We start from the raw sequence: 27898 nt of genomic DNA on the forward strand, positions 1-27898 counted from the left end.
TTACATATATAGTGTTTGGGATTTATTTATACTAAAGTTATTGATAAAGAGCTACAGTTTACCTGAAATTCAAATTTACCTGGGCGTCCTCTAATTTTGTTGTTTTTTCCCCCTAAATCTGACAATTCGATGTGCAAACCCTAGACTGCCTGCCTTAAACTTCCTTCGTTTGTAAAAAAAAATAAATAAATAAAATAAATCCCAACGAGTGTAAGTTACTACTCCTCGAATAAGACATTGGTTGCATGTGAATCCATTCCTGATGTAATAGGAAGTTATAAAAAGTACCCGCTATGGTACTTTTCACCATGAGCCAGATACTGTGCTGGTGAGCAGAGGCGTGTCTGTAACTAAGTCACAGAGGTCAGACCTGCCTTCATGGGGCTTCCATGTAGCTGGGGAGACAGCCACTAAATGAGCGACTCTGTAGGTGGCAGGACAGTTACAACTGGGATGAGTGCTGCGACGGCCAGGTAGGGCAGCTTGGAGAGCATCTGTGGAGGGAAGGATGAGAGAAGTCCTCCACGAAGCAGGATGTCTGCCTCTGTGGAGGGGCAGGTTGGTGGGAGGGAAAGGTTGTGGCACTTGCTCCGAGTGTCGGGAACAGCCTGGGTGCCCGCCATGAGGCAGGAAGGGCCCTGGTAGGTTTGGGGGCAGGAGGTCTCAGCACCGAACAGCAATGGACTGAATGATGGGCAATGAGAACAGAGAGGCAGGCACACTGAAGCTAGTTCGGGGAATGCCCTGGGGGCCGTGTGAAGGATTTTGAACATGATCCTTATTCTACGCTACACCCATGCTAAGTACTGTTGATATTCCTCTTTTACAAAGAGGAGAGGAAGACTTTGAATAGTGTGATCTGAGTCATATAGCTATTAGGTGGAAGAACCGCCATTTGAGCTCAGGGTTTGTTTTGTTCTTTTTTGTTGTTTTGTGTAGTACGTGTGACCAAAAAAACCCCTTCCCTAATTGCCACTGAGGACAAGCTAGTTAGAAATATAGAAATAATGAGAGCTGATCAAATGAGTTACAGTTAAAGTTAATGCAACAATACATTTCTATTTGTAAAGACTGAGAGGATTGTGAGCAATCTGTTTGTTAAAAAACAAGAGGTTGATCAGTATAATACATGATTTAAATTCCAGTATTTAAAGAGACCTCAAAACATTATAGAATTTAGATCTCCTGTCTCTTCCTTTCAATCAAAGGTACTACTTATCATCTAAGTAACTGTAACTGATTTCTGGGACTTCAAACCACTGGTTTGACAAAACCCAAAATAAAACAGAAAATATACCATTTGCAACAAAGTAGCAACACAAGAGACACAACGACCCAGTGGTTTTACACATATGCAAGAACAGGAAAAGCAGCCACAGCGACAGAACCCACACAAAAAAGACATTGCAGCAAATTGTTGATTCGCTCAATGTGACTGCTACTCCTGGTAAAGCCTTCATTTGCAGGAAATAGGCATTGGTACTGGATGGTAATGAAGATTATAAAAAAATTAAAAATAGAAAAATATCAGCATGCTTTAGGTAAATCCTTTGTGATCCTTGTACATGTGTGTATCTCTATACACACATTGCACACATATATACCTACACACACACAGACACACACAAACATAATGGATTACATCTCTACTGGATTGTGATGTAAACCTTATTTCATACTTGGTCCTATTTGGAAAAGTTTGACGATCATTGGTCTAGAGGAACTGACTCGTTAGTGAGCTAATGCTGTATCTCTGCACTCCTTGGAGCGAGAACAACTCATCAAGGTACATTCCCATCCAGTGGCACGGATCCCTATTTACTGTTCCTCATGTGGCAGAAATCATACGTGGTAACACAAACGAACGAACTACAGCTGTCATCATACCAAAGTACATATTGTATCTTCGTGCAGGTTCTTAAATAGAGGCCTTCGAGTTTCCTAATTCAATTCCCGAAGGGTTCAGTGCACTCCATCTCTACGTTGTCACGTGCAAACCTTGGGAACAAATACAAGCAGAAGAGAAATGAGTAGAGAATTCCAATTTCCATTTTATTAAATCTTTACACTATCAACAGTAAATCTTCACGTTAACGTCACAGGGATTCTGGGACCAGAAATGCTGGTTTTCCACAAAGAACTAAATAGAGGCCAAGTCTCATTCTTTTAATCCTTGATTAAATTTAAGCCTATCTGAAGATATCAGATACCCAATATCATTTGCAATTGGTATAATAATCATTGGCTTAAAAGAATGAAATAGTTTGAAAATTAGAAGAATATCACAAAGGGTGGCTGGCTGTACTAGAATTATTGTTTTGGAATGTTATCCTTGATTTGGGAAAAGTGTATTGGTACCTTTAGTATTTTTTCATAAACCAAGGAAGCGTATGTGAGCCTGACTTTGGGACTTTGGCTTGAAACTCAATGATAAACCTGTTGTATTTGTGCTACATAGTTTGTGTTGGAAAAACACACATTTTTTGGTGTAGTCATCTCTGAAGTATGTAAATATAAAAATGATTATAGTCTTTGACCAAGCAAGTGCTACTTCCAAAAAAATTTTAATTTTTTTTAATGTTTATTTTTGAGAGAGAGACAGAGACAGAGCATGAACGGGGGAGAGGCAGAGAGAGAGGGAGACACAGAATCCGAAGTAGGCTCCGGGCTCCGAGCTGCCAGCACAGAGCCTGACACAAGACTTCAACTCCCGAACCATGAGAACATGACCTGAGCTGAAGTCGGACGCTTAACTGACTGACTGAGCCACCCAGGTGCCCCTGAAAAATTTTAATATAATTCAAGAAGAAGAAAACAAGTGATTTAGGCAGATATTTTTATAGCACATTATTTGTTAATGTGAAAAACTTATGATGGCACTAAATGTCCAGCAATTGTGAAATGGGTCATTAACCCTATGATAATGTGGACTACTGTATTAGATAATTATACTACTATTACCTTTAATTGGACATATTTTAAATTCAGTGTATAAAAATACCAAAAAGAAAATACACGCATTTTATTAAATTTTTATTTTGCAATTTCTTATTCCTTAGATTTGAAATGTAACATAGGACATCTTTCTTTTCCACTGAGATGTCAAAGCCAAGTCTTATAATGCACTTTTTTTTTTTTTTTTTTAGAGAGGGAGAAAGAGCATGTGAGCAGGGGGAGGGGCGGGGGGTGCGGAGGGGAGGGAGAGAGAGAGAAGGGGGGGGGGAGAGAGAGAGAGAGAGAGAGAGAGAGAGAGAGAGAGAATTTTAAGCAGACTCTACGCCTAGCACGGAGCCTGACTCAGGGCTTGATCTCACAACCCTGAGGTCATGACCTGAGCCAAAATCAAGCGTCAGACACGTAACTGAGCCACCCAAGTACCCCCTTATAATTCACTTAAAAAAAAAGTTTTTTAAGTTTATTTATTTTGAGAGAAAGAGAGAATGAGTGAGCAGGGGAGGGGCAGAGAGAGAGAGAGGGAGAGAGAGAATCCCAGGCAGGCTCTACGCTGTCAGCACAGAGCCCGACACTGGGCTTGAACTCACCAACTGTGAGATCACGATTTGAGCCGAAACCAAGAGTTGGGCCCTTACCTGACTGAGCCACCCAGTGCCCCTATAACTCACTTTTAATGAGCAAAACAGAACTCAGGCTTGACTCCTTTCACTGGGAGAGCTGTTTAGTTTTGCTCAGTTTCCTTTTATAATCAGCTCTATAAAGCTCCTTAAATAGTAAATACTAATGTAAAAACAGAAAAAACCATGGCAAGTAACCATGTAACCACGTAAAGAGACTGATGGGAACGGCAAAAATATTGACTGTGTCCTCATTAAAATGGTAACACTGCTGATTGGTGGGAATTTAAGTGATTTTTTTTTTTACATAAAAACTTTTAAAAATAATTAATATGCTTTTATAATGAGATGGAAATACACACTTTTCCCCCTTTTCCTTCCCGCATGTGGGAGCCGCTCTCCCGCCAACCTTTTCTAGCTCCTACCCAGTACATGCGGCAGAGTCGGGCTCCTTTGAAAACGTAACAAGTGTGCCAGAGAGAAAACCATCGCCATGAAAATAAACATTCTCAAAAGGACTCTGGACGTTCCGATGGCTAGCCTGCCTTGTCATTGTGAGAATGGGTAACGGCTGCATTTTGCCTCAAACGCTGAATTTAAATAAGGATTAAATTCGAACTTTATGTTTCTTACTCTCCTGGGTCATTTGTTTCATTAATAATTAAATTCAATCTCTGTTTCCCTCTCGTTATTATTACTTTACCACAATTATGATTTTATGTGCTTAGAGTGGAAATTGAGTTCAGCGGGTTTAGGAGATGTTACGCGAGGCCTGCAGAGTAGTGCTTAGAAACACGGGCAAGGCCTCCCTGCCAGCTCAGCCCCTGACTGTGGGTTAAACCAGGCCACACTGAGGATCCCTCCAGGAGGCTCTGCCAGGGCACCGCGGTTTAAGAACTGGGAAGGGGGGGGGTACTATAAATAATACCAGAACTTACTAAGGCAACTGGAAAAAAAACCAAAACAAAACATAATCTTAAGAGGTAGGAAAACCTCATCTACTTTGGACTTTATAGCTTTTTTAACATTCTTTATTTTTTCTCCTACTTAACTTTACCCAATATCTAGGACACAAACGAGATAGCCCTAAAAGGCGAAGTTGAATACTCCTTACAAACCTCTAGGACGTAAGCAAGGGAAAAGGTGGGTGCCACACACGTGGACACGTACTTTCTTGTGGGCTTTCAGTGTCCATCAAAACATACCTGTTGTTCTTGGGCCCTGGGACAGATGGCACACACTGGCGTGTGGTGTGGAACTAGGTGAGGTTTGCCTGAGCTATTTGCTTAAGGCTCCTTTCATCTTTATCAGGAGATGGGCGACAAGGCAACGCCACAGAGTCCGACTTAGTCACTAAGACATGGAGGTGAGGGGCACCTGGGTGGCTCAGCTGGTTGGGTGTCTGACTTCAGCCAGGTCATGATGTCACGGTTCATGGATTCAAGCCCCGCATCGGGCTGTGTGCTGACAGCTCAGAGCCTGGAGCCTGCTTTGGATTCTTTGTCTCCCTGTCTCTCTGCCCCTCCCCTGCTCATGCTTTCTCTCAAAGATGAATAAACGTTTACAAAAAGAAAAAAAAGAAAAAAAAAAACAAATGGACTTGAGCACTGGCCATTATTAAGAGGATGGAAAGGTATAGGTGTCCAGCAGCTAAACACCCTGAAGTATCTCACTAGGGCCAGAAAGGGAGCTGATCACCCTCAGAAAGAGGCCCTGGCTCAGGGGCTATGATTTATGAAGGCTGAACTCCCCCTTCACCCTACACCTCCTTATAGCCGTTCATGTCAGTGCTGAGTTTCCCGGCCTTTCATCCAAGCAACAGATGGCAGAGGTAGTCCGGTATATCTGCCACGGACTGTAAGTTCCACTAGAAGAAACCTTAAAATGCTACTGAAATTTCTTCAAACGGGCTCCTGCCTCCGTGAAGGGCTGAGCCTGAAACCAGGAGTGTGGAGAACCAGTGGGCTGGCTGGCTGGGCTCAGTCCCCTTGTAAGACAGGGATTTACTGAGAACAAAGGAAATCTAATTCTTTTATTTTTTTATTTAAAAAAATTTTTTTTTTTAACGTTTATTTATTTTTGAGACAGAGAGAGACAGAGCATGAACGGGGGAGGGGCAGAGAGAGAGGGAGACACAGACTCGGAAGCAGGCTTCAGGCTCCGAGCCATCAGCCCAGAGCCCGACGCGGGGCTCGAACTCATGGACTGCGAGATCGTGACCTGAGCCGAAGTCGGCCGCCCAACCGACTGCGCCACCCAGGCACCCCGGAAATCTAATTCTTATTAGAGATGATGACATCTGGACTAGGATAGTTAAATGCATGTAATATTCTCCACTGTAGGAGTGACTCTCTTGAATGAGCATTTTGCATATATTCACCATGAAAACCCTGGTTTTCGAATATAACAGCAGGTAGGTCTAGAGTTTTGTTCTCCCTGCATGCTTTTTCATCCTTCTGGTTTCTACCGCCTGCTCTGCTTTCCCTTTGGGGAACTTCTCCCCCTAAACAAAAGGCCTTAAGAGAGGCATTCAATTACAAGATGTGCGCATGTTCCAGTCCTAGCCAATCAGAGTATGCCATCTCCCTGGCCAAAGTGATTGGGTTAGCACAAGGCATGTGACCCAAGCAGGACCAATCAAAATCTTCCCTGGGAATTTTTAGCTCGGCTAAAATGTAAAAGTGCTTTTTTTTTTCATTTCTTTTTTTTTTTGTCCTTTCATATTGGTTTTTTTTTAATATATGAAATTTATTGTCAAATTGGTTTCCATACAACACCCAGTGCTCATCCCAAAAGGTGCCCTCCTCAATACCCATCACCCACCCTCCCCTCCCTCCCACCCCCCATCAGCCCTCAGTTTGTTCTCAGTTTTTACGAGTCTCATGCTTTGGCTCTCTCCCACTCTAACCTCTTTTTTTTTTTTTTCCCTTCCCCTCCCCCTAAAAGTGCTTTTAAAAAACCATTTAAAATAAAGAATTTTAAACATATGCTAAAGCAGTGAGAATCACATATAAACCCCTTGGAACCCAAAACCCAGCTTCAACATTTATCAACTCATGGGAAATCTTGGGAAAGGATTAATGGTCTTTTTCTACTGTTGAGCCTAACAGGCTGTTCAGCCTAGGAGTATGGTGCTGCCACAGCCATCGTATCTGTCAGTGGAGAGAGTCTGACTTCAAAAGAAACCCAAACATAACATGGAATTGTGGCAGAGTCTTGAAGATGACATTTGAACCAGCTTGATCCAGCTGAGCCTGAAGCCACCGCTACCCCTGTACTTTCTTTGTGCTTAAACTAGATAAAGGAAAAGTTTCTGGTACTTGTAAAATGTGTCATCTTATATGAACACCTTAAGGAAACATTCAATTAATATTTTTTAACATCTTGTGTTTATTTTTGAAGTATTTGGGAAAATAAATTCATGGGAAATCTAGAAGAATAAAGGAGACGGGGAATTCTTGACATATTAAAATGAGATCACCAGCATTTTAACTTCACTCTGCTCAAAGGATAATTTCAGTCCCATTGAAATAACATCCATCTACTAAACAATTTAAACGACATAACATAAACATATTTTCACCCTTAAATAAAAAAAACCTTACAAACAAAATAATCAAGTCCCCAAACCCATTCAGAGTCTCTGATTCTGAATTATCTTCAAAGCAATGAATGAATGGATATAATCACTCTTACATTAGCATTCTGGTAAGCCATTCTTGGGTATAAAATGAACTATTTTCCTGGCTGTTTCCTTCACCATCCATAATACTTACCCTTTTGCTTTGCTAGTTCTTGTATTAGATCTTCATACACTTCTTTAAAGAGGTCCTCTTCAGATTTTGTTCCATCTAGGTAAACTGGGAAGGAGAAAGAAGGGTGGATCGGTTAGTACAGGATTCTTACTCTGGCACTTGACATCTCTTAGGAATACGAATAGGTTTGGGGTGCCTGGATGGCTCAGTCCATTAAGTGTCTGATACTTGGGTTCAGCTCAGGTCATGAGCTCATGGTTTCATGAGTTTGAGCCCGCACCTGGCTCTGCACTGAGTGTGTGGGGCCTGCTTGGGATTCTCTTTCTCTCTCTCTCTCTGTCTCTCTCTCTTTCTTTCTGCCCCTCCCCCACTCACACCGTCACTCTCAAAATAAATAAACTTAAAAAAAAAAAGAATACAAATAGGTTTAAACAAAGAATGCAGGGCCATAATGTAAAAAGAAATTAATAGTCATTAAAGAGAGAAATAGATTACAGTCAGGAACAATAAGTTAAAAAAAATTTGGTTTCAGAAATGCATACTAGCAGATGTGAAAGTTATTTTTTGAAAAAGCAAGAGTTACGTGGTACTGTGCATGTAGCACTTTAGGAGCACTGCAGAGGTGTCTCCCCAAAAGAATCATTTAAGGGGGTGGTTCTCCAACCTACGTATGCATCAGGCTTGCCTATGAAGCTTCTTGAATCATGCAGGGGTCTGGGCTGTGCCACGTATGTACTGACTCAGAATTCTCCAGGCCCAGGAGATATTTTTACCCAAACTGGCATAGTTAATTTTGAAGAAAAAGTAGAAGCTATGTAGTTAAAGGAAGGAAAGAACTCTTTAGTCAGAAAACTGGAGGTCAGGGGCGCCTGGGTGGCTCAGTTGGTTAGGCGTCCGACTTTGGCTCAGGTCATGATCTCACAGTTCACGAGTTCGAGCTTGGGCTCGGTGCTGACAGCTCAGAGCCTGGAGCCTGCTTCAGATTCTGTGCCTCCCTTTCTCTCTGTCCCTCCCCTGCTCACACTGTCTCTTTCTCTCAAAGATAGATAAACATTAACAAAAATAATTTAAAAAAGAAAAAAGAAAACTGGAGGTAAGAGATAAACTTGTCTGTTAAGAAAAGGATGCACAGTTTGGAAGGGCTAGAAGCTGGGAGGTCGGAACACTGTAGGGATGAGATTTTAGAGCAAGGCTGTCTGTGCCTTAGTCTTTAGGGGCCCTGAAGTATGTTTGGATTTTATACCAGAAAGCTGGAGACTCTGACGATATTTCAGCAAAGGGGGTGGGGGGCATGGTTAGAGTGGCATTTGAGATGGAGAGGGAGAGTGCCGCTCCGTATCTATTTTGTCACCCTGTTCTACTGAGCACACGTGTCCAACATCACACCCTCTGCATCCACCCTCACATAGCCAGGGGAATCGCACTAAAACGAGAATTTGATATCAACTATGTCCTTGTTTAAAATTGTTTTTTCAGTTTACTCATTTTGAGAGAGAGAGCGAGTGCACGAGCAGGGGAGGGGCAGAGACAGGAGAGAGAGAATCCGAAGCAGGCTCCGTGCTGTCAGCGCAGAGCCCCATGCGGGGCTTGAACCCACAACCCGTGAGATCGTGACCTGAGCTGAAGTCAAGAACAAGACGCTGAGTCACCCAGGTGCCCCTACCATGTCTTTGTTTAAAACCTCTCTGTACAGGGCTTCCCACTTCTCCCAGGATAATGCCCCAAGTCCTTAACTGGCCTGGTAGAGTTTAGATCTTCCCTGTGTCTCCACTATCACCTCTCTCTCAGTTTTCTCTACCAAAAATACACCAACCTTCTCTCTCTCAGGTGCTACTAGCTCCTTTGTGTCCCTGGTCTTTTCAGGTACTCTGGAGTGATCTTCTGTCTACCGACCTATCTCCCTTTGTCCATTTAAACCCTTTAGAGTGTGGTTTAAGAGGCTTCTTCAAGGAAGCCTTCCCTGATTGCTGGGCCTTGGGCCGTCCCCCTGGAACTTGGTAGCACAGCACTTGGCATAGCTAGAGAGGACATGCTCGTGCAGCCAGGATCTTTAGCGGCTGTTTCCTGGACAGAATGTTGGCTCTTACAAGTGGGGGCAGGTTTTGTCTTACTTCCCTTGACATCAGCAGGACACTGCCTTACACACAGAAGACATTCACTCAATATGAGTTTCATGAATGACCACCTAGAAGCTGACAGGCTTTGATGAGAGTTGAAGACGGAGAAACAGAAACCAGTAGCGCCTACTGTGGAAGCAGAGAAGCCCAGAGTGTTGTGGCTTAGAAGGATCCTTTATTATGTAATCCACAAGGAAAAAACCTCCTAACGTCCTTGCTCTTGTGGACTTAAAGGCAAAGACAAGTAAATGCCCTCTGTAGAGGGAGAAAAGGCGCTTACCAATCTCCCACGTGATCTTCGCCATTTCTCGTCTGTGCTTTAGATACATGGGCCACACGTGGCCATCAAAGTACCCTGGGGTGTCTGGAGGCTTGTAGACTCTCGTACTATCAAAACACACAGGAAACTTTATACTGATGGAAACACACAATTGATAAACTAACAGTGGTCAGGATAATGGGAAAATCACTGAGACTTAATCTAAACAGGATTAAGAGCATACATACATTTTAGATTCAGTGCTACTTACAAAGACAATAAAATGGATTTACTTTCCGGGTTCCAAAAACATTATTTTTATAATTCGCTACCATTCATAATTATTTGCCTACGCTTCAGTGCTTTATAAAAAAATCAAGAGCAAATATCAACATAAATAATGACAGAGGAACTGATATGTTGGATTAAGCTTTCAACTAACTGGTGTCCTTTGTGGCTATAGCAGAACAATGGTTCACAAATTTAAAATTATAATCAACATGGGACTGGCTCACTTGAAGATTTAGGACAGAGAAGTCAAATGGTTTGTCAAAAGGCCTTTTCTTGGAACAGTAATTTGCAGGGTGCCTGGGTAGCTCAGTTAAACGTCCGACTCTTGATTTCAGTTCAGGTCATGATCCCATGGTTGTGGGACTGAGCCCCACATGGGACTCTGCACTGACAGCTCGGAGCCTGCTTGGGATTCTCTCTCTCTCTCTCTCTCTCTCTCTCTCTCTCTCTGTCTCCTCTTCCCCTGCTCATGCCCTCTCTGTCTAAATAAATAAATAAATAAATAAATAAATAAATAAATGTATGTTAGAAAAATAATTTGCATTAGTCCAGGTGGATGAGCATTTATGTAACAAGGTTTTGCTCTTTATGTAGAAGAGATGAGGCCTTGTTGACATATACACTGCACAATAATGTTCTTTCCTTGTTTTTCCCACAATTTTGTCTTTTAAAAAATTAAAAAAATGTTTTTGCTTAAAAAATTTTACTTTTTGTTGAAGTACAGTTGACACACACTAGTTTCAGGCGTGCAACACAGGGATTCAATGTGCCTATATGTGACTCCATGGTCACCATGAGTTAGCTGCCATCTGTCACCATACAAGCTGTTATAAATACGACCATCTCTATTCCCTATGCTGTACTTTTCATCCCCATGCATGTTTTGTCCTTGGAATTCCAATCCACAAAGGTGATATCAAAACTCACCTCCTCCTCCTCTTACATTCTTCATACGGAATGGTCAGAAAGTAGCTTCTGTTCCATAGTGTGTCGAGGGGCCTAAAATAACAGCATATTTAGTTCACAAGGTTTCCCTTCCCCCACCCCCCCACCATTCACTAAAGATCAGTATAAGGTTGAGGATGCTTACTTATAATTAAAGAGAAGGAAGCCTTCGACGATCAATATGGGAATTTCCTCGGCACTTCCAGAGTCTGTTGATGCCAGGGACTGTCCTTGGCTTTCCATCCAGCAGGAAATGGTGGACATCATTTTTTCCATATTGAGCGCTTCAAGCACTTCAAGTAAATGTACAAAAATACATGAAATGAAATGAATACAACAGAAGTTTTATGATGTGGCTTGGTATGATGAGTATGTCTAGGGCTCTATAAATACATAAAATAATACTATTTCATTTACCTTTCAAAATAGCTAATAAGTATTTTAGATAAATTTAAACTCAATTATTGACAAATTGATATGTTTGAAATACTTAAAACAAAATTTTTTAATATTTATTTTTGAGAGAGAGAGAGAGAGAGAGAGAGAGCGAGTGCAAGCAGGGGAGGGGCAGAGGGAGAGGGAGACACAGAATCTGAAGCAGACTCCAGGCTCTGAGCTGTCAGTACAGAGCCCGATGCGAGGCTCGAACCATTGAACCTGGAGATCATGACCTGAGCCAAAGTTAGACGCTCAACCGACTGAGACACTCTGGTACCCCGAAACATTTTTAATACGTGAAATTTCAAATATATACAAAAGTAGAGTACGATGAATTCCCATGGCCCCATTACCAGCTTCGACAATCATAAACTCATGGCTAATCTTGCTTTATTTATAATGCCTGTTCCCCCCGTGACTACATAAAAGTTTAATATTTTTGATAACAAAATATCTATAAATTAGTTTGAAAAATAAATGATATGCTGGGGAAAATACCTGCAATGTATTTCACAACATCTTTAATATACAAAGCATTCTCATAGGCAATTAAGAGAAAAATCATTAAAAATTTTATAAAGGACATGAATATGTCCTTTTCAAACTCTAAACTGCGCATACTCTTTGAGCTTACAATTATAATTCTGCAAAAGTATTCTACAACACTGATTCTCAAAGTATAGTACGTAGACCAACAGCATTGGTATCACCTGGGAATTTACCAGAATTGTAATTTCTGAGCCCTACTCTGGAACTATTGAATTGAGCCATCTGGACTTAGGTTTTTTAGGGGAAGGTTTTAAAATTATCGATTAATTTATTTAATAGGCATAGGACTCTCAGGATTTTCTCTTCTGTTATTAGCCTTGGTAACTTGCATTTTCCTAGGAAATTGTCAATTTCATTAAAGTTTTCTAATTCAGTTGCACAGAACGTCCATAATATGCTCTTATCTTTTTAATGCCTGTAGGCTCTGTAGTGATACTACCTTTGTTGTTTTTGATATTTGTAATTTGTGCCTTCTCTTTTCTTCTTGATCCGTCTTGTCTAATCTGCTTAGGGATCAGATTCTTGAATTTGTAGGTTTACGTCTTATGCCAAATTTATGATGTTTTACCTACTTCTTTAGCACCACACTCTTTCTCCTTTCCTTCTGAGACTCCAATGATATGAATGTTAGAGCTTTTGTTATTGTCCCATATTTCTGTTCATTTCTTTTCAGTCCATTTTCTCTCTGTTGTTCAGATAAGAGTAATTTCTACTGTTCTGTCCTTAAATTCAGATTCTTTCCCCTGTCATATTTATTCTGTTCTTGAGCCCATTTGGTGAGTTTTAAAATTTCAGTTTACTGTATGTTGTCAATTTAAAAATTCCTATTTGATTTTTACCTCTTCTATTTCTTTACTGAGGCTTTCACATTTCTCACTTGATTCAAGAATGTTCACAATTGCTAGCTGAAGCCTTTTTATGAATGCTGCTTTAAAATCCTTGTTAGATAATTCCAGCATCTGGGTAATCATGGAGTGGTTGTTGATTTCTTTTCTCATTCAAGTTGAGAGTTGCCTGGTTTTTGATGTAACGAATGAATTTCAGTCTCGTCCTGGAAGGTTAGGGTATTATGTTGTGAGGCTCTGGATCCTATTTGATCTTTTTTTTTTTTTTAATAGGTAGTTGCCCTGTTTAGGTGTGGTATGCAGGTTTAGGTGGGGATGGGTGGTCATCCCCCTGCTAAACCTCACCAACATGGAGTGGGGGCAGCCACGAGGGGAGATGCGGGTGTAGCTTCATTGTTGCTTGGTGAGGACAGACGTTCAGCTCTCAACTGCATCCTCCTGACAGTAGCTGACGCTCCTCAGGTGGGGACAGTGGAGTCTCAAGTAGCACCACCTCCCACCGCGTCATCCTGTCTCTGCTGTAGGTGGCTGTGGGAATCCAGCTCTCTGGCTCCAGTGATAGGACCCCGGTGGGGTCCTTGCCTTGCTGGTAACGGATGGGTCCAGAAGTCTTGCTCACTAGTCCCTGCTGACACCATGAGGGGACGATGGTTTTTCCCTCTGTGTTTAGCTACAATAGGGTGGATATTATCAAAATGATATTCGATTTGAGTAGGCCATCCTTTTCCTGGTCCTTTGACTAGAGGGAACAGGTTTCTTGGGGGTTTTTTTGTCTGCACCTATTGATGATTCCATGTTTCACACCCTTCCAGTACCCCTTCCTGGATATATGACAGGTAAAAAGAAAACCCACAGAATCAGTCATGCCCTTCCTCAAGTCCTGAAGGCCCTAGGCGTTTGGCTCCCTTCTTTTCATCTTCGAGTCTTCCTTTGTTTGTCATGTTCCATCAAGGATTTTCAATTATAAGGGGGAGGAAGAGCAAGGAATGGGGCCAATCCAACTTAGCTGCAACCAGAAATACCATTAGTTTTAATATATCTTCATTACTGTTCAGTTAAAAGGATCTTCTGATTTTCACTGCGATTTATTCTTTGGCCCACAGGATACACAGAAGTGCTTTGCTTCAGATGAACTGTGATGACGTCTGGAATTTACTTCAAAAAATATAGAAGGAGAAGGTAAGGGTACAGATGAAATAAATTGGTCAAGAGTGCATCATTTAGAAGTTGAATCCATGAGAGTTCATTATACTTTTCTGCCAACTTTTGCATATGTTTAAATTTTTCCAGAAAGAAAGGATACTGATTAATTTCTAAACGCTTGGGAGTTTTCTGCTTACTCTTTTGTTACTGATTTCTAATTCAGTTCTCTGTGATCAGAAGATACCTCTATATTACTTCAAGTTACTGAAACGTACTAGGAATTGCTCCATGCCCTTGCATACGCTCTCTATTTTAATTAATGTGCCCTGTATTCTTAAGAAAATCAAAATGTGTATTTTGCTGTGATTGGCTACATGTCCCATATATGCTAGTTCAGTTAAGTTTGTTAATTGTGTGCTTCAAATCCGTTATACCCTTATAATTTTTGTCTGCTTTTCCCACTGGTTACTGAAGAAGTTATATTAAAAATCTCCCACAACTGGGGTGCATGGGTGGCTCAGTTGGTTAAGTGTCCGACGTTGGCTCAGGTCATGATCTCAAGGTTGGTGGGTTTAAGCCCTGCACCCGGCTCTGTGCTGACAGCCCAGAGCCTGGAGCCTGCTTCAGATTCTGTGTCTCCCTTTCTCTCTCTGCCCCTCCCCCACTCACACACACACACTCTCTCTCTCAAAATTAAATAAACTTTAAAAAAAATTTTTAAAAATCCCACAATAATTATAGATTTATGTATTTCCCCATTTAGTTTTGTCAGTTTTTGCTCAACATATTTTGAAGTTATGTTATGAGGTGCATACAAATTTTGGATTGTTTATCTTCCTGTTGAATTAACTTATTTATCTCTTTGTTTTTAGTAATATATTAGTAACAGTATCTCTAGTGACACTCTTCGTGTTTACTTTGTCTGATATTAGTAGTTATACCAGATTTCTTTCAGTAGGCATTATTATTCACATGGCATTATCTTTTTCTAGCCTTGTCTACTTTTCTTTGTCTTAATATTTAAATATATCTCTTGTAAGGAGCTTTTTTTATTTTTCTTTCAATCCAGCTTGACAATCTTTGTTGTATTTTAGTTCAATTAATTTAATGTAGCTACCAATATATTTGGCTTAAATCTATCATCTTACTCTCATTTTCTACTTTTCCATATCTTTTGACTTCTTTTTTTTTTTTTAACGTTTTTATTTATTTTTGGGACAGAGAGAGACAGAGCATGAACGGGGGAGGGGCAGAGAGAGAGGGAGACACAGAATTGGAAGCAGGCTCCAGGCTCTGAGCCATCAGCCCAGAGCCCGACGTGGGGCTCGAACTCACAGACCATGAGATCGTGACCTGAGCCGAAGTCGGACGCTCAACCGACTGAGCCACCCAGGCGCCCCTCTTTTGACTTCTTTTAAGTTCTCTGTTTTTTACCTCTTCCGACTTATTTTGTATGTATCAACTACATTTTAATGATTCCATCTATTTATAAACTTGATAGCTTTGTGTCTTTAAATTAACCTTTTGGTGGTTATCATAAAGATTTCAACATTACCCTGATTTACTTTAAATTTGTGTACTTGCCTAAAAATTTCAGATTTTCCTTAAGATAGACTCCTGGAAGTGGGACACTTGACACACGGCATGAATATATTAAGGACTTTGGGACATGCGTTCAGTCTCCCTTCCAGAAAGCTTATGTCAGTTGATATTTCCATTTATAAAAGTTTTTGTTTTATTAATTAAGCCTGTGCCATCATTAGATAATTATTTCTTTACAAATCTGTTCACTTTAGGGCACCTGGGTGGCTCAGTCAGTTAAGGATCTGACTCTTGGTTTTGGCTCAGGTCATGATCTCAGGGTTTGTGATATTGAGCCCCACGATGGGCTCCATGTTGAGAGCATGGAGCCTGCTTGGGATTCTCTCTCCCCCTCCCTCTCTGCCCCTGTCCTGCTCATGTGCACGTGTGTGGACACAGGCTCTTCTCTCTTAAAATAAACACTGAGAAAAAAATCTCCTTGCAGGATAAGTGGGAAAAAATCATTTACAACTCTTTGGCTACTTCTGAGGTTGACTTTTTATTGTATATTTATTAATCGAATAACCTTTTGCTTTTGTAAAAAGCTTATTTATATCCTTGGACATTTTTCAATTAGAATATTAGTGTTTTTATCAGTTTATAAGAACTCATTTGCATTAGAAATAATTCTTTGTCCGTTGTTGAAAATGGTTTTTCCTTGTTTAACTCTTACTTTTTAATAATCTTCCTTACAAACCTTCGGCCGGGGGGGGGGGGGTAGGAAATAAAAAAAAATATCCTGGCTACAGTTCAAGACACAAGAACAGGCAGCGAGTCAAGGATTTTGCTTCTCTTAAAACTATCATGTGTCTGTAAGAACTGATTACACAACATTTTTCCTCTAAGGTCGTCAAAGTTAAAAATAAAGAACACAGTTTATGGGTCTTTAAGAGAGCTGTTTCTGCTGCCAGTGTGCATAAACACTCAGTGATCATCTTGTTAGTTATCAAAGTTGATAAGACCATTAAATATAGTTTATTAGCATGACATTCTCTAGAGGAAAATAAATATTTTCTGACTTTATAATCCTTTGGCTTCAAAACAGTATTAGATTGGGCAAGGGAGCGAGGTGAATCCATCTAAAAAATATTCACTAACCCTTATGAGCAGTGGAAAGAAGAAACCAGCTGTCCGGTGCACCTTGGTCACTGGGAGGGAAGCCCACAGGATGAGCTTGGACTTTGTTCCAGGCAAGACTGCAGGGAAGGGGTGAGAGTAGAGCTATGTGTGCCCCCCCAGCAGGGATGAATATAGTACCAGCAAACATACCTTGTTCTAGCTTTAGAAAAAAAAAATCTACTGTTCCAATGTTTTCAGTTTTAAATATAAAACTGGGGAAAAAGGGTTTCGTTTATTTATTTATTATTAAAAAAATTGTTTTTAATGTTTATTTTTGAGAGACAGAGATAGAGCATGAGTCAGGGAGGGGCAGAGAGAGAGAGGGAGACACAGAATCCGAAGCAGACTCCAGGGTCCGAGTTCTCAGCACAGAGCCCGATGCGGGGCTTGAACTCACGAACCACACGAGACCATGACCTGAGCCGAAGTCAGACACCTCACCGACTGAGCCACCCAGGCGCCCTGGGTTTCATTTATTTAAATAGTTGGACATAAATCAGAAACCTTTACAAAAGCATGTGTAGAGTATAGCAGTGTGTTTGAGCACGTTTCGAGACTGTCTTCACAGACAGAGGTTTGAAACAGAAAATGAACATTTGTGCATGTTTCACAAACTCATCTACTTACCGTCATACTGCAGAAATCCATTTGCGTCTATCTCTATCTCAGACTCTGGCTGAAAAAATAACGAAGCACCCATCAAAACTGTGCAGTGCAGAAATAATACAATTATAGAATGAAGAGGTGATAAACTTTTAGTAAACGCTTTGCATGAGGAGGATAAATAAAATCAGAGCCGCAACAATAAGTAATGCCATCTAGTGGATCAGTGACATTACTGCATGGAACCTGCCTTCACTACAAAAGCTGTATCGTTCAGCAAAGGCTTTTTGGACATAATTTAATCAACCGGCTACTAGGATTTTGTTGTGTTAAATGAATTACGTGAGAAGTTTTAGATACCTTAAAGAAATCATCCTGAGATACGATACTGCAGTTTGGGAGGTGTTTCTGCAAATTCTTAGCCAGCGTTGTCTTCCCGCCATTTGTCACACTGAACAAAAAAAAAGGAAAAGAAAAAAAAATCAAAAATACCAAGAAGGAAGATGCATTTAATATAAACCATTTTAAAGTGATCTTAAAAAAAAAAAAGGATATTTAAAACAATATGTATGGGATGCCTGGCTGGCTCAGTCGTAAGAGCATGTGACTCTTGACCCTGGGCTCATGAGTTCGAGACCCACACTGGGTGTAGAGATTACTTAATAAATAATTTAAAAAATAAATAAGGTAAAATAAAACAACATGCAATGTCTAAAAGAAATTATTGGGGCACCTGGGTGACTCAGTTGGTTGGGCATCGGACTTCAGCTGAGGACATGATCTCATGGTCTATGAGTTCAAGCCCCACATCGGGCTTTGTGCTGACAGCTCAGAGCCTGGAGCCTGCTTTGGATTCTGTGTCTCCCTCTCTCTCTGCCCTTCCCCTGCTCACACTCTGTCTCTCTCTCTCTCAAAAATAAATAAACATAAATGAGAAATTATTTCTTCCATAGATATGTTGGCAAAACCATAGCCCTAAGTAGATCTACCATAATAAATGATAAGAAATATACTGGAAAGGATGGAGGAGAAAGGAAACTAAGTACTGGGCAAGTGAACTGGGTAATACTAAGGCTTAAAAATATAGCTACTATGTGGGAAGCAAAAGAATGTTCTGTGTGTACTGAAACATTCACAGGGTTCATATGCAAAACCACAGAATATGAGCAGCACTTTTGGTTCAAGTGTATAAAATTGCAGGCGGGTCATTGTGATTTTGTTTCCATGTATCGTAGAGAAAAATGGAGGATGGGCTTATTACAAGCACTTAGCACACATCCACAGCTCTGCTGTGCTGCCTCCTTTCTCCTTAACCTCTCTCCGCTTTGGGGAGAGGTGGGAGAACCCATCGAAGCATATCACATGCAGTCATCAAGGCTGGACTGTGACATCAAGGAGAATGGGGACCCTGACTAACTGCTCCGTGTGTCTACTTTTCCAGCATCTAATGCCACACACAGCGCTTCTCTAGTCATTTGGTCAGAGCTTTTCTCAACCCGGGGCTGACGTTTCTGAGGGTCTGTGGACAGACTCAGACTTTGTGAACTTGAATGGGAAAGAGATTACATCTTTATTCTTACTATATTCTAACAGAACTTTAGCTTCCCCTTTAATTATGAATATAAGTAACAAACATCAGTAGTCTTTACAGTACCTGTGACTTTGTCACCAATAGAAATCATAGATATTTTCACATTATGGTACAGTTGGGGCAGATATCTTGAAGCATCATCGACACTCATCATTATTTCAAATTTATGGCCGTTTTCAGACCTACCGCTGGATACTGTTATCTAATAAGTTAGTAAAGAAATGTATATATCACAATGCTACAATTTGTTTTGAAAATATTTTTATAACTGTATTTCAATATAACTGGTTTTTCCTCTGTATTCCTATGTTTTACTTTGTGCATTTAAAACCATTCCTCTAGGGGCGCCTGGGTGGCTCAGTTGGTTGAGTGTCTGACTCTGGATAAGGGCTCAGGTCATGATCCTAGAGTCGTGAGATTGAGTCCTGCACGGGCTCCGCGCTGAGTGTAAAGCCTGCTTAAGACTCTCTCCCTCTCCCCCCTCCCCTCCTGGTACTCTGTCTCATCTAAAACCAAAACAACAAAAAACAACAACAAACAAAACGTAACGTTACTTGAGGCAGCTCTTTCTGCTCACAGGTCTTGTCCCCATGCTACAATAAAACCACTTGGTTTCTCGGAAAACAAACAACAAAATATTATATTAAGTCAAGGCTTCATCATACGAACAAATGTCCATACTACAAAAGACTCTCTTTTGTTGTTTAAATGTTCATTTGTTTTTGAGAGAGTGTGTGTGTGTGTGCACGCTCAAGTGAGGAAGGGGCTGAGAGAGGGGGACAGAGGATCCAAAGCAGGCTCTGTGCTGTCAGTGGGACTGAACTCATGAGCCATGAGATCATGACCTGAGCCAAAGTAGGACGCTTCACCAACTGAGCCACCGAGGTGCCCTGATGGTACGAAAAACTCTTAACTGCACACTTATTTGCGAGAACCTGTGCTTAATCCCAGTTGAAAGAGTACAATATATTTAAAATCTAGAAAAGAAACTAACAGGGGCGCCTGGGTGGCGCAGTCGGTTAAGCGTCCGACTTCAGCCAGGTCACGATCTCGCGGTCCGTGAGTTCGAGCCCCGCGTCAGGCTCTGGGCTGATGGCTCAGAGCCTGGAGCCTGTTTCCGATTCTGTGTCTGCCTCTCTCTCTGCCCCTCCCCCGTTCATGCTCTGTCTCTCTCTGTCCCAAAAATAAATAAACGTTGAAAAAAAAAAATTAAAAAAAAAAAAATAAAAAATAAAAAAATAAATAAAAAGAAAAGAAACTAACATTAATTCACCAAAATTGTTTATTGGATTTATTCAATATCACCTATATAACATACCTACAAAGTACAAGAAATAGGATTCAAGATTTTCCAATTAACCTTAGAATACACAATTGGGTAGGATATGGGTGATCTTCTTGAAAAGATGGGAAAGTGGGGCGGGGTGTTACTTTTTGCCTTGAGAAAATACTGGTACACTTTTTTTTTCCCCTTTTAACAAAAAAGGCCATAACCCATGTTGAGTTTATATAGTTCAGATTCTGAACTTTGGTTTAAAATAGAGAGTAAACAGGGATAACTTTATTATAGTATAAGCAACCTGGTTAGAAAATGTGTCGTGTTCTAGACTTAGCCCTTTCAGATGATACAGTCAAACTGACAGTAATTAGATCCCTTCTCATTGAGTTAGCTGGAGACAATGAAGAACAGGTACTCTGGTTTTGTAGACTTGGAGGAGACAGACCAGGCAGAAGGCAGTCCAGGTGAGACACATGGGAAAGGGAATTTAACAAGAATTTAACAAGTCGGAATTGAACAAGCTCAAGTCTAAGATCTACACTTGGAATCCTGCTCGGGTGACAGCTTAAGACTAACTCTTCCCTTTCAGCATGCTCAGAACCACCAGGCGCCAAGCTCACAACCACCTCACGTGCATTCCAACCTCAGGGCAAGAGTGTCCCGACAGGTGCATGCTTTATCCTAGGATATGGGGAAGGAAAACGACCACCTACTCGGAGCCACTTCCGCCTTTGTTCATAACACCCAAATAAACGCACAAGTCCTGGTCCATTTGTTTTTTCGTTACATAGCCAAGAGACAAGAGGGTTAAGTATATTTGGAATATGACAGAGCGCTAAGGAGGAGTTAAAAAGGCTATCTGTAGGTACTTAAACAAGAGGAAATCCATTCTGTAGCAGGTATATATTAATATTTCCATTTTAAAGTTGAGGAACCTAAGGATTGAAAAACCGTATACTCATAAAGCTTGCCCAAGATAACAGCTAGCAAGTAATAGCATACAAAGTCTAACTCCAAGGCCCATGGAGTTATATATATATTTTTAATTTTATTTTTTAAAATTTACATCCAAATTAGTTAGCATATACTGCAACAATGACTTCAGGAGTAGATTCCTTAGTGCCCCTTACCCATTTAGCCCATTCCTCCTCCCACAACCCCTCCAGTAACCCTCAGTTTGTTCTCCACATTTATGAGTCTCTTCTGTTTTGTCCCCCTCACTGTTTTTATATTATTTTTGCTTCCCTTCCCTTATGTTCATCTGTTTTGTCTCTTAAAGTCCTCATATGAGTAAAGTCATACGATATTTGTCTTTGACTGACTAACTTCACTTAGCATAATACCCTTCAGTTCTACCCACGTAGTTGTCTATGGATGAATGGATAAAGAAGATGTGGTATATATATACAATGGAGTATTACTCAGCAATCAAAAAGAATGAAATCTTGCCATTTGCAACTACATGGATGGAACTGGAGGGTATTATGCTAAGTGAAATTAGTCAGTTGGAGTTATATTTTTTAACATGAAAATCTGATAAAGATTATATACCCCTTCCCCGGAAAAGTGAATATCATCACACATGCATTACATTTTCAGGATCTTGACTGACTCTTGAACGCTTTGGAATCCCCACTATTCCTGGACGTCTTAATGTAATGATTATTTCATAGGGTAGTAAGTGGTAAGTATACAAGAAAGATCCAACACTGAGTCTAGAGGAAGGAAGAAAGGTAGGAGCAGAGGTCACTGCAGCCGAGTCTGGCAGGTGCTTCGCAGAAGCAGCACTAAAATGAAATCTTGGCACTTGCTGAGGAAGAGAGAGTAAAGAGGAGGCTTTCTTAGGGAGGTGTGGGCAGCACCCAGTGCACGTAGCAAGAAAGCCAGAGGCAGATATTGAGAAGAAGGGAATACGTAGAATGCAAGTTGGACTAGATGCTAGAGTAGACTGGGCAGCTGCCTCCCCAGGTGCACCCCTGCTTCCGAGGCCTGGTGTGGACTGACCCTGCTCTCAACTCCAGGGCAGGGCCCCGCTGGCCTAAGCTCATCAAGGCAGGTCCATCCCTTTGGCCACAGTGACTGTGTGCACAGGGTACAGCTAGTGCCGTCACAGGGAAAACCATGACTTGGAGAGAGGCAGGCTAAGAAGAATAAAGTCTCAGGACCTGCTGGTCCTTGTGACCAAAACGTGGAGCCAAGTCTAGGACGAATCCAAGTGGAGGAAGACACAAAGAGATGGAAAGAAACAAGTCTTTGGGGATACCACAGAGCTCCTGTATCAAACCTCTCCTACAGCCTACCTGTCCCTGAAGCTAATGCATTTCTTTTATTATGTATGGAATGGTCTTCATGCACCAGGATACTCAGATTACATTCTGGGTGACTGATAACCACTGACTATTGTTCACTAAGCGAGAGAATAATTAAAACTTTTTTGCAAGACAATTCAACTGGCAGAGAGGTATGGAAAAAAGGTTAAGGGCGGGGGAGGGACTGGAATTTGGGAATGAAGGTCTGGATTAGGATGATGGCAGTGAGCACAGAAGGGAAGGCATGGACAAGAGAAGCCATGCAGAAAAAAACTGGAACTCTGGTTCTGGTTAGATGGGAGCTAGACAAGGCAGAGTTCTGCCACTGAATTCATCCCCTTTGACTTCTGATTACTTACCACAGTAATGTAATACAATAACACAGTGATCTTCCCCAAATCACAAACTTATAATTTTAATAGTCTCAAGTATTTCATTAATTGGACCGTGCACAATGTGAATGTACCCAGAAGAAAGATGAACAAAAAACAGTAGCAAAACAAATGATGTCCCTTGCTGTCTTATTTGCATGCACACCTCTGGTACCAGAGAGACTGGGCGACCATATAATTTAGGACACTTTTGAGAGGGAGAGGGGCACACAGCTAATAATTATGCCAGGGCAATGAGGACATAGGATAAAAAAGCATCTGATGTTAACTCCAGAAAAGAAATGGTAAAACAGGCAGATTTTGATTACTGAGGGTCCTGTTTCTCTGTTTGTAAGAGACTCTCTCATCTCCTGCCGCCATTTTTTTTTTCCCTGAAATTTATTGACAAATTGGTTTCCATACAACACCCAGTGCTCATCCCAAAAGGTGCCCTCCTCAATACCCATCACCCACCCTCTCCTCCCTCCCACCCCCCATCAACCCTCAGTTTGTTCTCAGTTTTTAACAGTCTCTTATGCTTTGGCTCTCTCCCATTCTAACCTCTTTTTTTTTTTTTTCCTTCCCCTCCCCCATGGGTTCCTGTTAAGTTTCTCAGGATCCACATAAGAGTGAAACCATATGGTATCTGTCTTTCTCTGTATGGCTTATTTCACTTAGCATCACACTCTCCAGTTCCATCCACGTTGCTACAAAAGGCCATATTTCATTTTTTCTCATTGCCATGTAATATTCCATTGTGTATATAAACCACAATTTCTTTATCCATTCATCAGTTGATGGACATTTAGGCTCTTTCCATAATTTGGCTATTGTTGAGAGTGCTGCTATGAACATTGGGGTACAAGTGGCCCTATGCATCAGTGCTCCTGTATCCCTTGGGTAAATTCCTAGCAGTGCTATTGCTGGGTCATAGGGTAGGTCTATTTTTAATTTTCTGAGGAACCTCCACACTGCTTTCCAGAGCGGCTGCACCAATTTGCATTCCCACCAATAGTGCAAGAGGGTTCCCGTTTCTCCACATCCTCTCCAGCATCTATAGTCTCCTGATTTGTTCATTTTGGCCACTCTGACTGTCCTGCCGCCATTTATAAAACAGCCAGTGGCCTGCTCCTTTCTTCAGGATTCAGGAATCCTGACTCCTCCTTCCCCACCATGTCTACAGGAAAACACCCTTTGGACATCCTGAGTACGTCCACCGGCTGTTTGTAGCAAAATTACTCACCCACTGATTCCCACGACAAATGTTTTCATAATTAGCTTTGAAAATCACGTCTTCGTAAAATTTCCTAAAAATTAAAAAAAAAAAAAATTGAACGTGTATCACTTGGATATCTAAAGAAATAAGAGTCCTAAATTAGGAGAGCCAGCTGAGGGGGAAGGATGACCATGACCTCTGGGGAACCCCACCCTGGATTATCCACATTCAGAAGAGCTTCACCCCGTACCAGCTTCTCTGTCGCACTCACAACAGCTGGCGTGTGCTCCAGGCTTATAGGCCAGAGTCTCAGAGACCACGCATGACAGAGGTTCATAACTCTGAAACTCGGTTTTAAGATTCAGTCACCTGGAGATGACCCGTTTATTTCCCCAGTGGCAGGGAACCCATAGAGCTGGGGGGAAACGTCACTGCTGGCCAGAGGCAAAAGAAAGTGAATTCCCTTTAAGGGTACTATTTCCTCACTCAAAAATCAAAGTCCAGGGCCAGGGTAGACACACTTTTTCAGAAAAGGGTCAGGTAGTAAATATTTGAGGCTTTGGGAGGCAAGAGGCAAACTCAAAGTTATTACGTAGGTAGGTACTTCTACAACAAGAGAGAAAACAAGTTTGCATAACGTTTTTTTTTTTGACGGAAGTCAAAACGTAATAATGGAGTACAATTTTGTTGTTGTAATACACATCTACTAACGAGAAGAATGGAATTCCTTTCTTACTGGGATAACATCTCTCTTGCTGGATTTCAAAGTTAGCGTTCCTAATCAGAAAACTGACTGCAAATGTTCAAGCCTAGGGCCAGGTTTTAGCCACAGGCCATTGTTTGTTGACCCTGTGTCTAGTGGGTGGAGGGCAGTTTCACACAAGGCCCCCTAAGGTTCAGTAAAGCAGTCCTATGGATATTCTAATGGAGTGTTTTCACCTCTTTACGTGAAAAGGAGGCGCAGCTGCAGGGAATCTCACAATAGTGCTTCCTGAGGGTTGCCTGAACTAATGCTGCTCTTTATTCTGGACTGGCCTGGTGGGGTGATCAGGGAGCTAATCTGGGCCACTGGGGTGAGTGGCCACGGAGCTGGAGACCCCCAGCAGCCCTCCCAATTCCCATCCCTGATCTGTGTCCAAGCAACTTATTTTCTTTCTTCTTTCCAAGCTGCTAAAAAGCACTTTATTACCAAGAGCAAAGAAAGGATGCCCATATGTGCTGGCTTAATTGTGAGGCTCTCATGTATAATAGATGTCATTTTTATTGATGTATTATTAATGGCTGTGAACACTGAGTGGCAAGGGCTCCTGGTCCCCCTGCTTCATGCCACAGCTGTGCATACACATGAGGATATTGGATCAATTACACAGCATGCAAAGAACAAGTGTGGCTGTGGCAATGGAGAGACGCTTGAGGGGATTATCTGGGTGGCAACAAGCAATTCAGAAATAAGGAGTGAGAGTCAAGAACGTACCTGTAAAATTGCTTGGGCTCAGGAGGGAATTCCCACAGTCAAATGCAAGTTTTTATCGAAACAGGAGCCTTTAATTCTATGGTAGTCAGCAGTCTCAGCCTGCCCAAGACTGTTTGGGTAAATGTCGGCTACAATTTAGTAGCACCGATCACATGACCATGTGCTGAGAGGGGTGGGGAACTGGGAGAAGCCAAAGCAAGACAGGTGCTGGGGTGAGGGTGGGCCCAGCAATACCAGAAGTCATTTATTTCAGAAACCGCACTGGATGCACAGGGCAGCACCAAGGTGAACTCCAAGTGCAGGGCTGGAACCGTCCACCTCCACACTTTGTGTTATTACACTGCCTGCTGCCCACTTTGAGAACTATTTTAAAATCACACTTAAAAGCCAGCAATCAAGACTTGCCCCACTCCAAATATATGTAGTAGCAGACCCCATGAGGCGAAAACCAGCTTGATCAACTACAAACTAAATCACGGGCTGTCCCTGGAGAGACAACCCCTATTTGATCTGGGGCATCTGATTCCCTGGACTCATGTATTTTATTTTCTCAGCACAAAGTTTTCCTCAACAGCAGAGTCATTTACATGGGGGGGAAGAAACTAAAATAGCCCAGAGCAAACCCAAAATGAGTATTTTAATTTCTTCTGATACCTTTTTTACCCTAAGTAAGATAGGATGCTGAATCATTTTTTCACTACTTGTATGTGCTTATTCCGTGTATTCCACTACTAACCGAGGTACATTTTGGCCTCTAAACCGCAAAACGGTCAGAAGCGGTATGTGCAGAAATCAGCAGATTATAAGGAAGAGAGCAACTCTCAAATACACGTAACGAAATGTACCTCTCAGGGCATCTAAAGAACAGTCGGATTTTTTTTTTTTTAATTTTTTTTCAACATTTATTTATTTTTTTTTCTCTCTTTTTTTTAAAAAAATTTTTTTTAACGTTTATTTATTTTTGAGACAGAGAGAGACAGAGCATGAACGGGGGAGGGGCAGAAAGAGAGGGAGACACAGAATCGGAAACAGGCTCCAGGCTCTGAGCCATCAGCCCAGAGCCCGACGCGGGGCTCCAACTCATGGACCACGAGATCGTGACCTGGCTGAAGTCGGACGCTTAACCGACTGCGCCACCCGGGCGCCCCAAGAACAGTCGGATATTTTGAAACCGGTGACATGTTTCAGGACTTCTCACTTAGTTGTTTTGTTCAGCAGATATTTTGATTATCTTCTCCCACACAACAGGGAAGTCTTTTCCTACTATTGTTTAAACTTTGCTCCCTTTTAGTAAACAGAATTTCCGAATACTCAGCCCAGGCCCCTCTCCCTTGGAATCGCTTTTATCTTTCACTAACCCCCAGCAGAAACTTTCAAGCTTCCCTTTACATAGACCCTCCTGTAAAGTTTTTTCTTTTAGGGTTTTTTTTTTTCCTTCCCTTAAAGATACAACTGATTTTATTACATAGACTGTGCTATTTTGAACTGAACGCACACTTGTATTTCTTGTATGCTCTGGCCCTTGCCTCCCACTGGAGATTCAATCTGCTAGGTGAGGGGTCGGCGAACTTCTGTGAAGTGCAGACAGTCAATGTTTTCGGCTTTGGGGACAGCAACTCAGCTCTGCTGTGGCGAAGAGAAAGCGGTCACAGGCAATATATGTGCCAAATGAGCGTGGCTGTGTTCTAGCAAAACTTTATGGACACCGAAATGTGAATTTCTGATAACTTTCACGTGCCACAAAAATCTTCTTTTGATTTCTTTTCAGCCTTTTTAAAATGGTAAAAATCATTCTCAGTTAGCAGGCCGTACAATAATAGGTGGCAGGCGGGTCGTGGTGAGTCCACCACAATACTCGTGGAATAAAAGGCTGTCTCCTCTCGTGGGGATCAAGAGCTGGCCCTGTCCCTGGTGACTTCACAACCCTACCACCTCTTGGTTGTCTCTTACTAAGGATTATTATGGGCCGTTAAAGCACCAGGCCACCACGGACACATCCTCCTCGGCAGGCCATCTAGCAGCCCGTTTGGGGTGTTGAGAGTCCCAACAGGGCTCGAAAGACGCAACCAGGTTCGGGGTCCAGCACTGCCACACATCGGGAAGACCTTCAGGCCTCGGGGACGCTGCGCAGCGCGGCCGGGTCGCGCAGATACTCACCGGCGCCAGTTCGAGTCTTCCCAAGCAAAGCTGCACAGGCGCTGGCCCAATGCGCGCCTGTCGCTGACCCGCCGCAACCCCCAAAGCTCGCTAGCGGAGAGGCCCAATGCCCCCCCTTCCGCGCTCCTACCCGGTAGGAGGCGGCCCAGGTAGCAGCCGCCAACCGAGGGCTCCGTCGCGGCCGGACGCGGCGCCGGCTCCAGCACCGGCGGGGCGGGGCGGGGCGGGACTCCGGCGACCCGGGCCACGCGCGCGCGTGCGCCCCCGCAAGGTCCGGCCCTTTC

At 42.1% G+C, this 27898-nt stretch overlaps 1 protein-coding gene and 1 non-coding gene across 3 annotated transcripts; both read right to left on the reverse strand.

Moving 5' to 3' along the window:
* On the reverse strand, positions 1-27847 carry NMRK1 (nicotinamide riboside kinase 1). 2 transcript variants are annotated; one of them, XM_043567421.1, is made up of 9 exons: positions 27615-27847; positions 24011-24074; positions 17578-17668; positions 17242-17290; positions 11085-11232; positions 10922-10993; positions 9725-9831; positions 7349-7432; positions 1-1998 (listed from the first exon to the last, which is right to left on the reverse strand). In XM_043567421.1, the coding sequence occupies exons 2-9, from the start codon at positions 24037-24039 to the stop codon at positions 1979-1981; spliced, it is 600 nt and encodes a 199-aa protein (XP_043423356.1). In that variant the 5' UTR covers positions 24040-24074; positions 27615-27847; the 3' UTR covers positions 1-1978. The 2 variants fall into 2 exon arrangements, with proteins under 2 accessions (XP_043423356.1, XP_043423355.1); XM_043567420.1 differs by having other exon boundaries at positions 9725-9858; positions 27615-27833.
* LOC122475520 lies at positions 3955-4068 on the reverse strand. The gene has a single exon (XR_006295216.1). It is a non-coding gene; the product is annotated as a small nucleolar RNA SNORA12 (small nucleolar RNA).
* Positions 27848-27898: the final 51 nt, after the last annotated feature.

The sequence above is a fragment of the Prionailurus bengalensis genome, chromosome D4, assembly GCF_016509475.1.
Source record: "Prionailurus bengalensis isolate Pbe53 chromosome D4, Fcat_Pben_1.1_paternal_pri, whole genome shotgun sequence".
NCBI classification, from domain to species: Eukaryota; Metazoa; Chordata; class Mammalia; order Carnivora; family Felidae; genus Prionailurus; species Prionailurus bengalensis.

What these genes read in the sequence shown, in the direction of transcription:
- NMRK1 (XM_043567420.1), bottom strand. Translation starts at nt 24,039, where the DNA reads ATGAAAACATTTGTCGTGGGAATCAGTGG. An exon ending in GAAGATCACGTGGGAGATTG is followed by an intron (nt 7,433 to 9,724) that starts GTAAGCGCCTTT and finishes TCTCCTTCCCAG; the next exon opens with TTTACCTAGATGGAACAAAA. An exon ending in AGAACTAGCAAAGCAAAAGG is followed by an intron (nt 1,999 to 7,348) that starts GTAAGTATTATG and finishes TTTGTTCCCAAG; the next exon opens with GTTTGCACGTGACAACGTAG.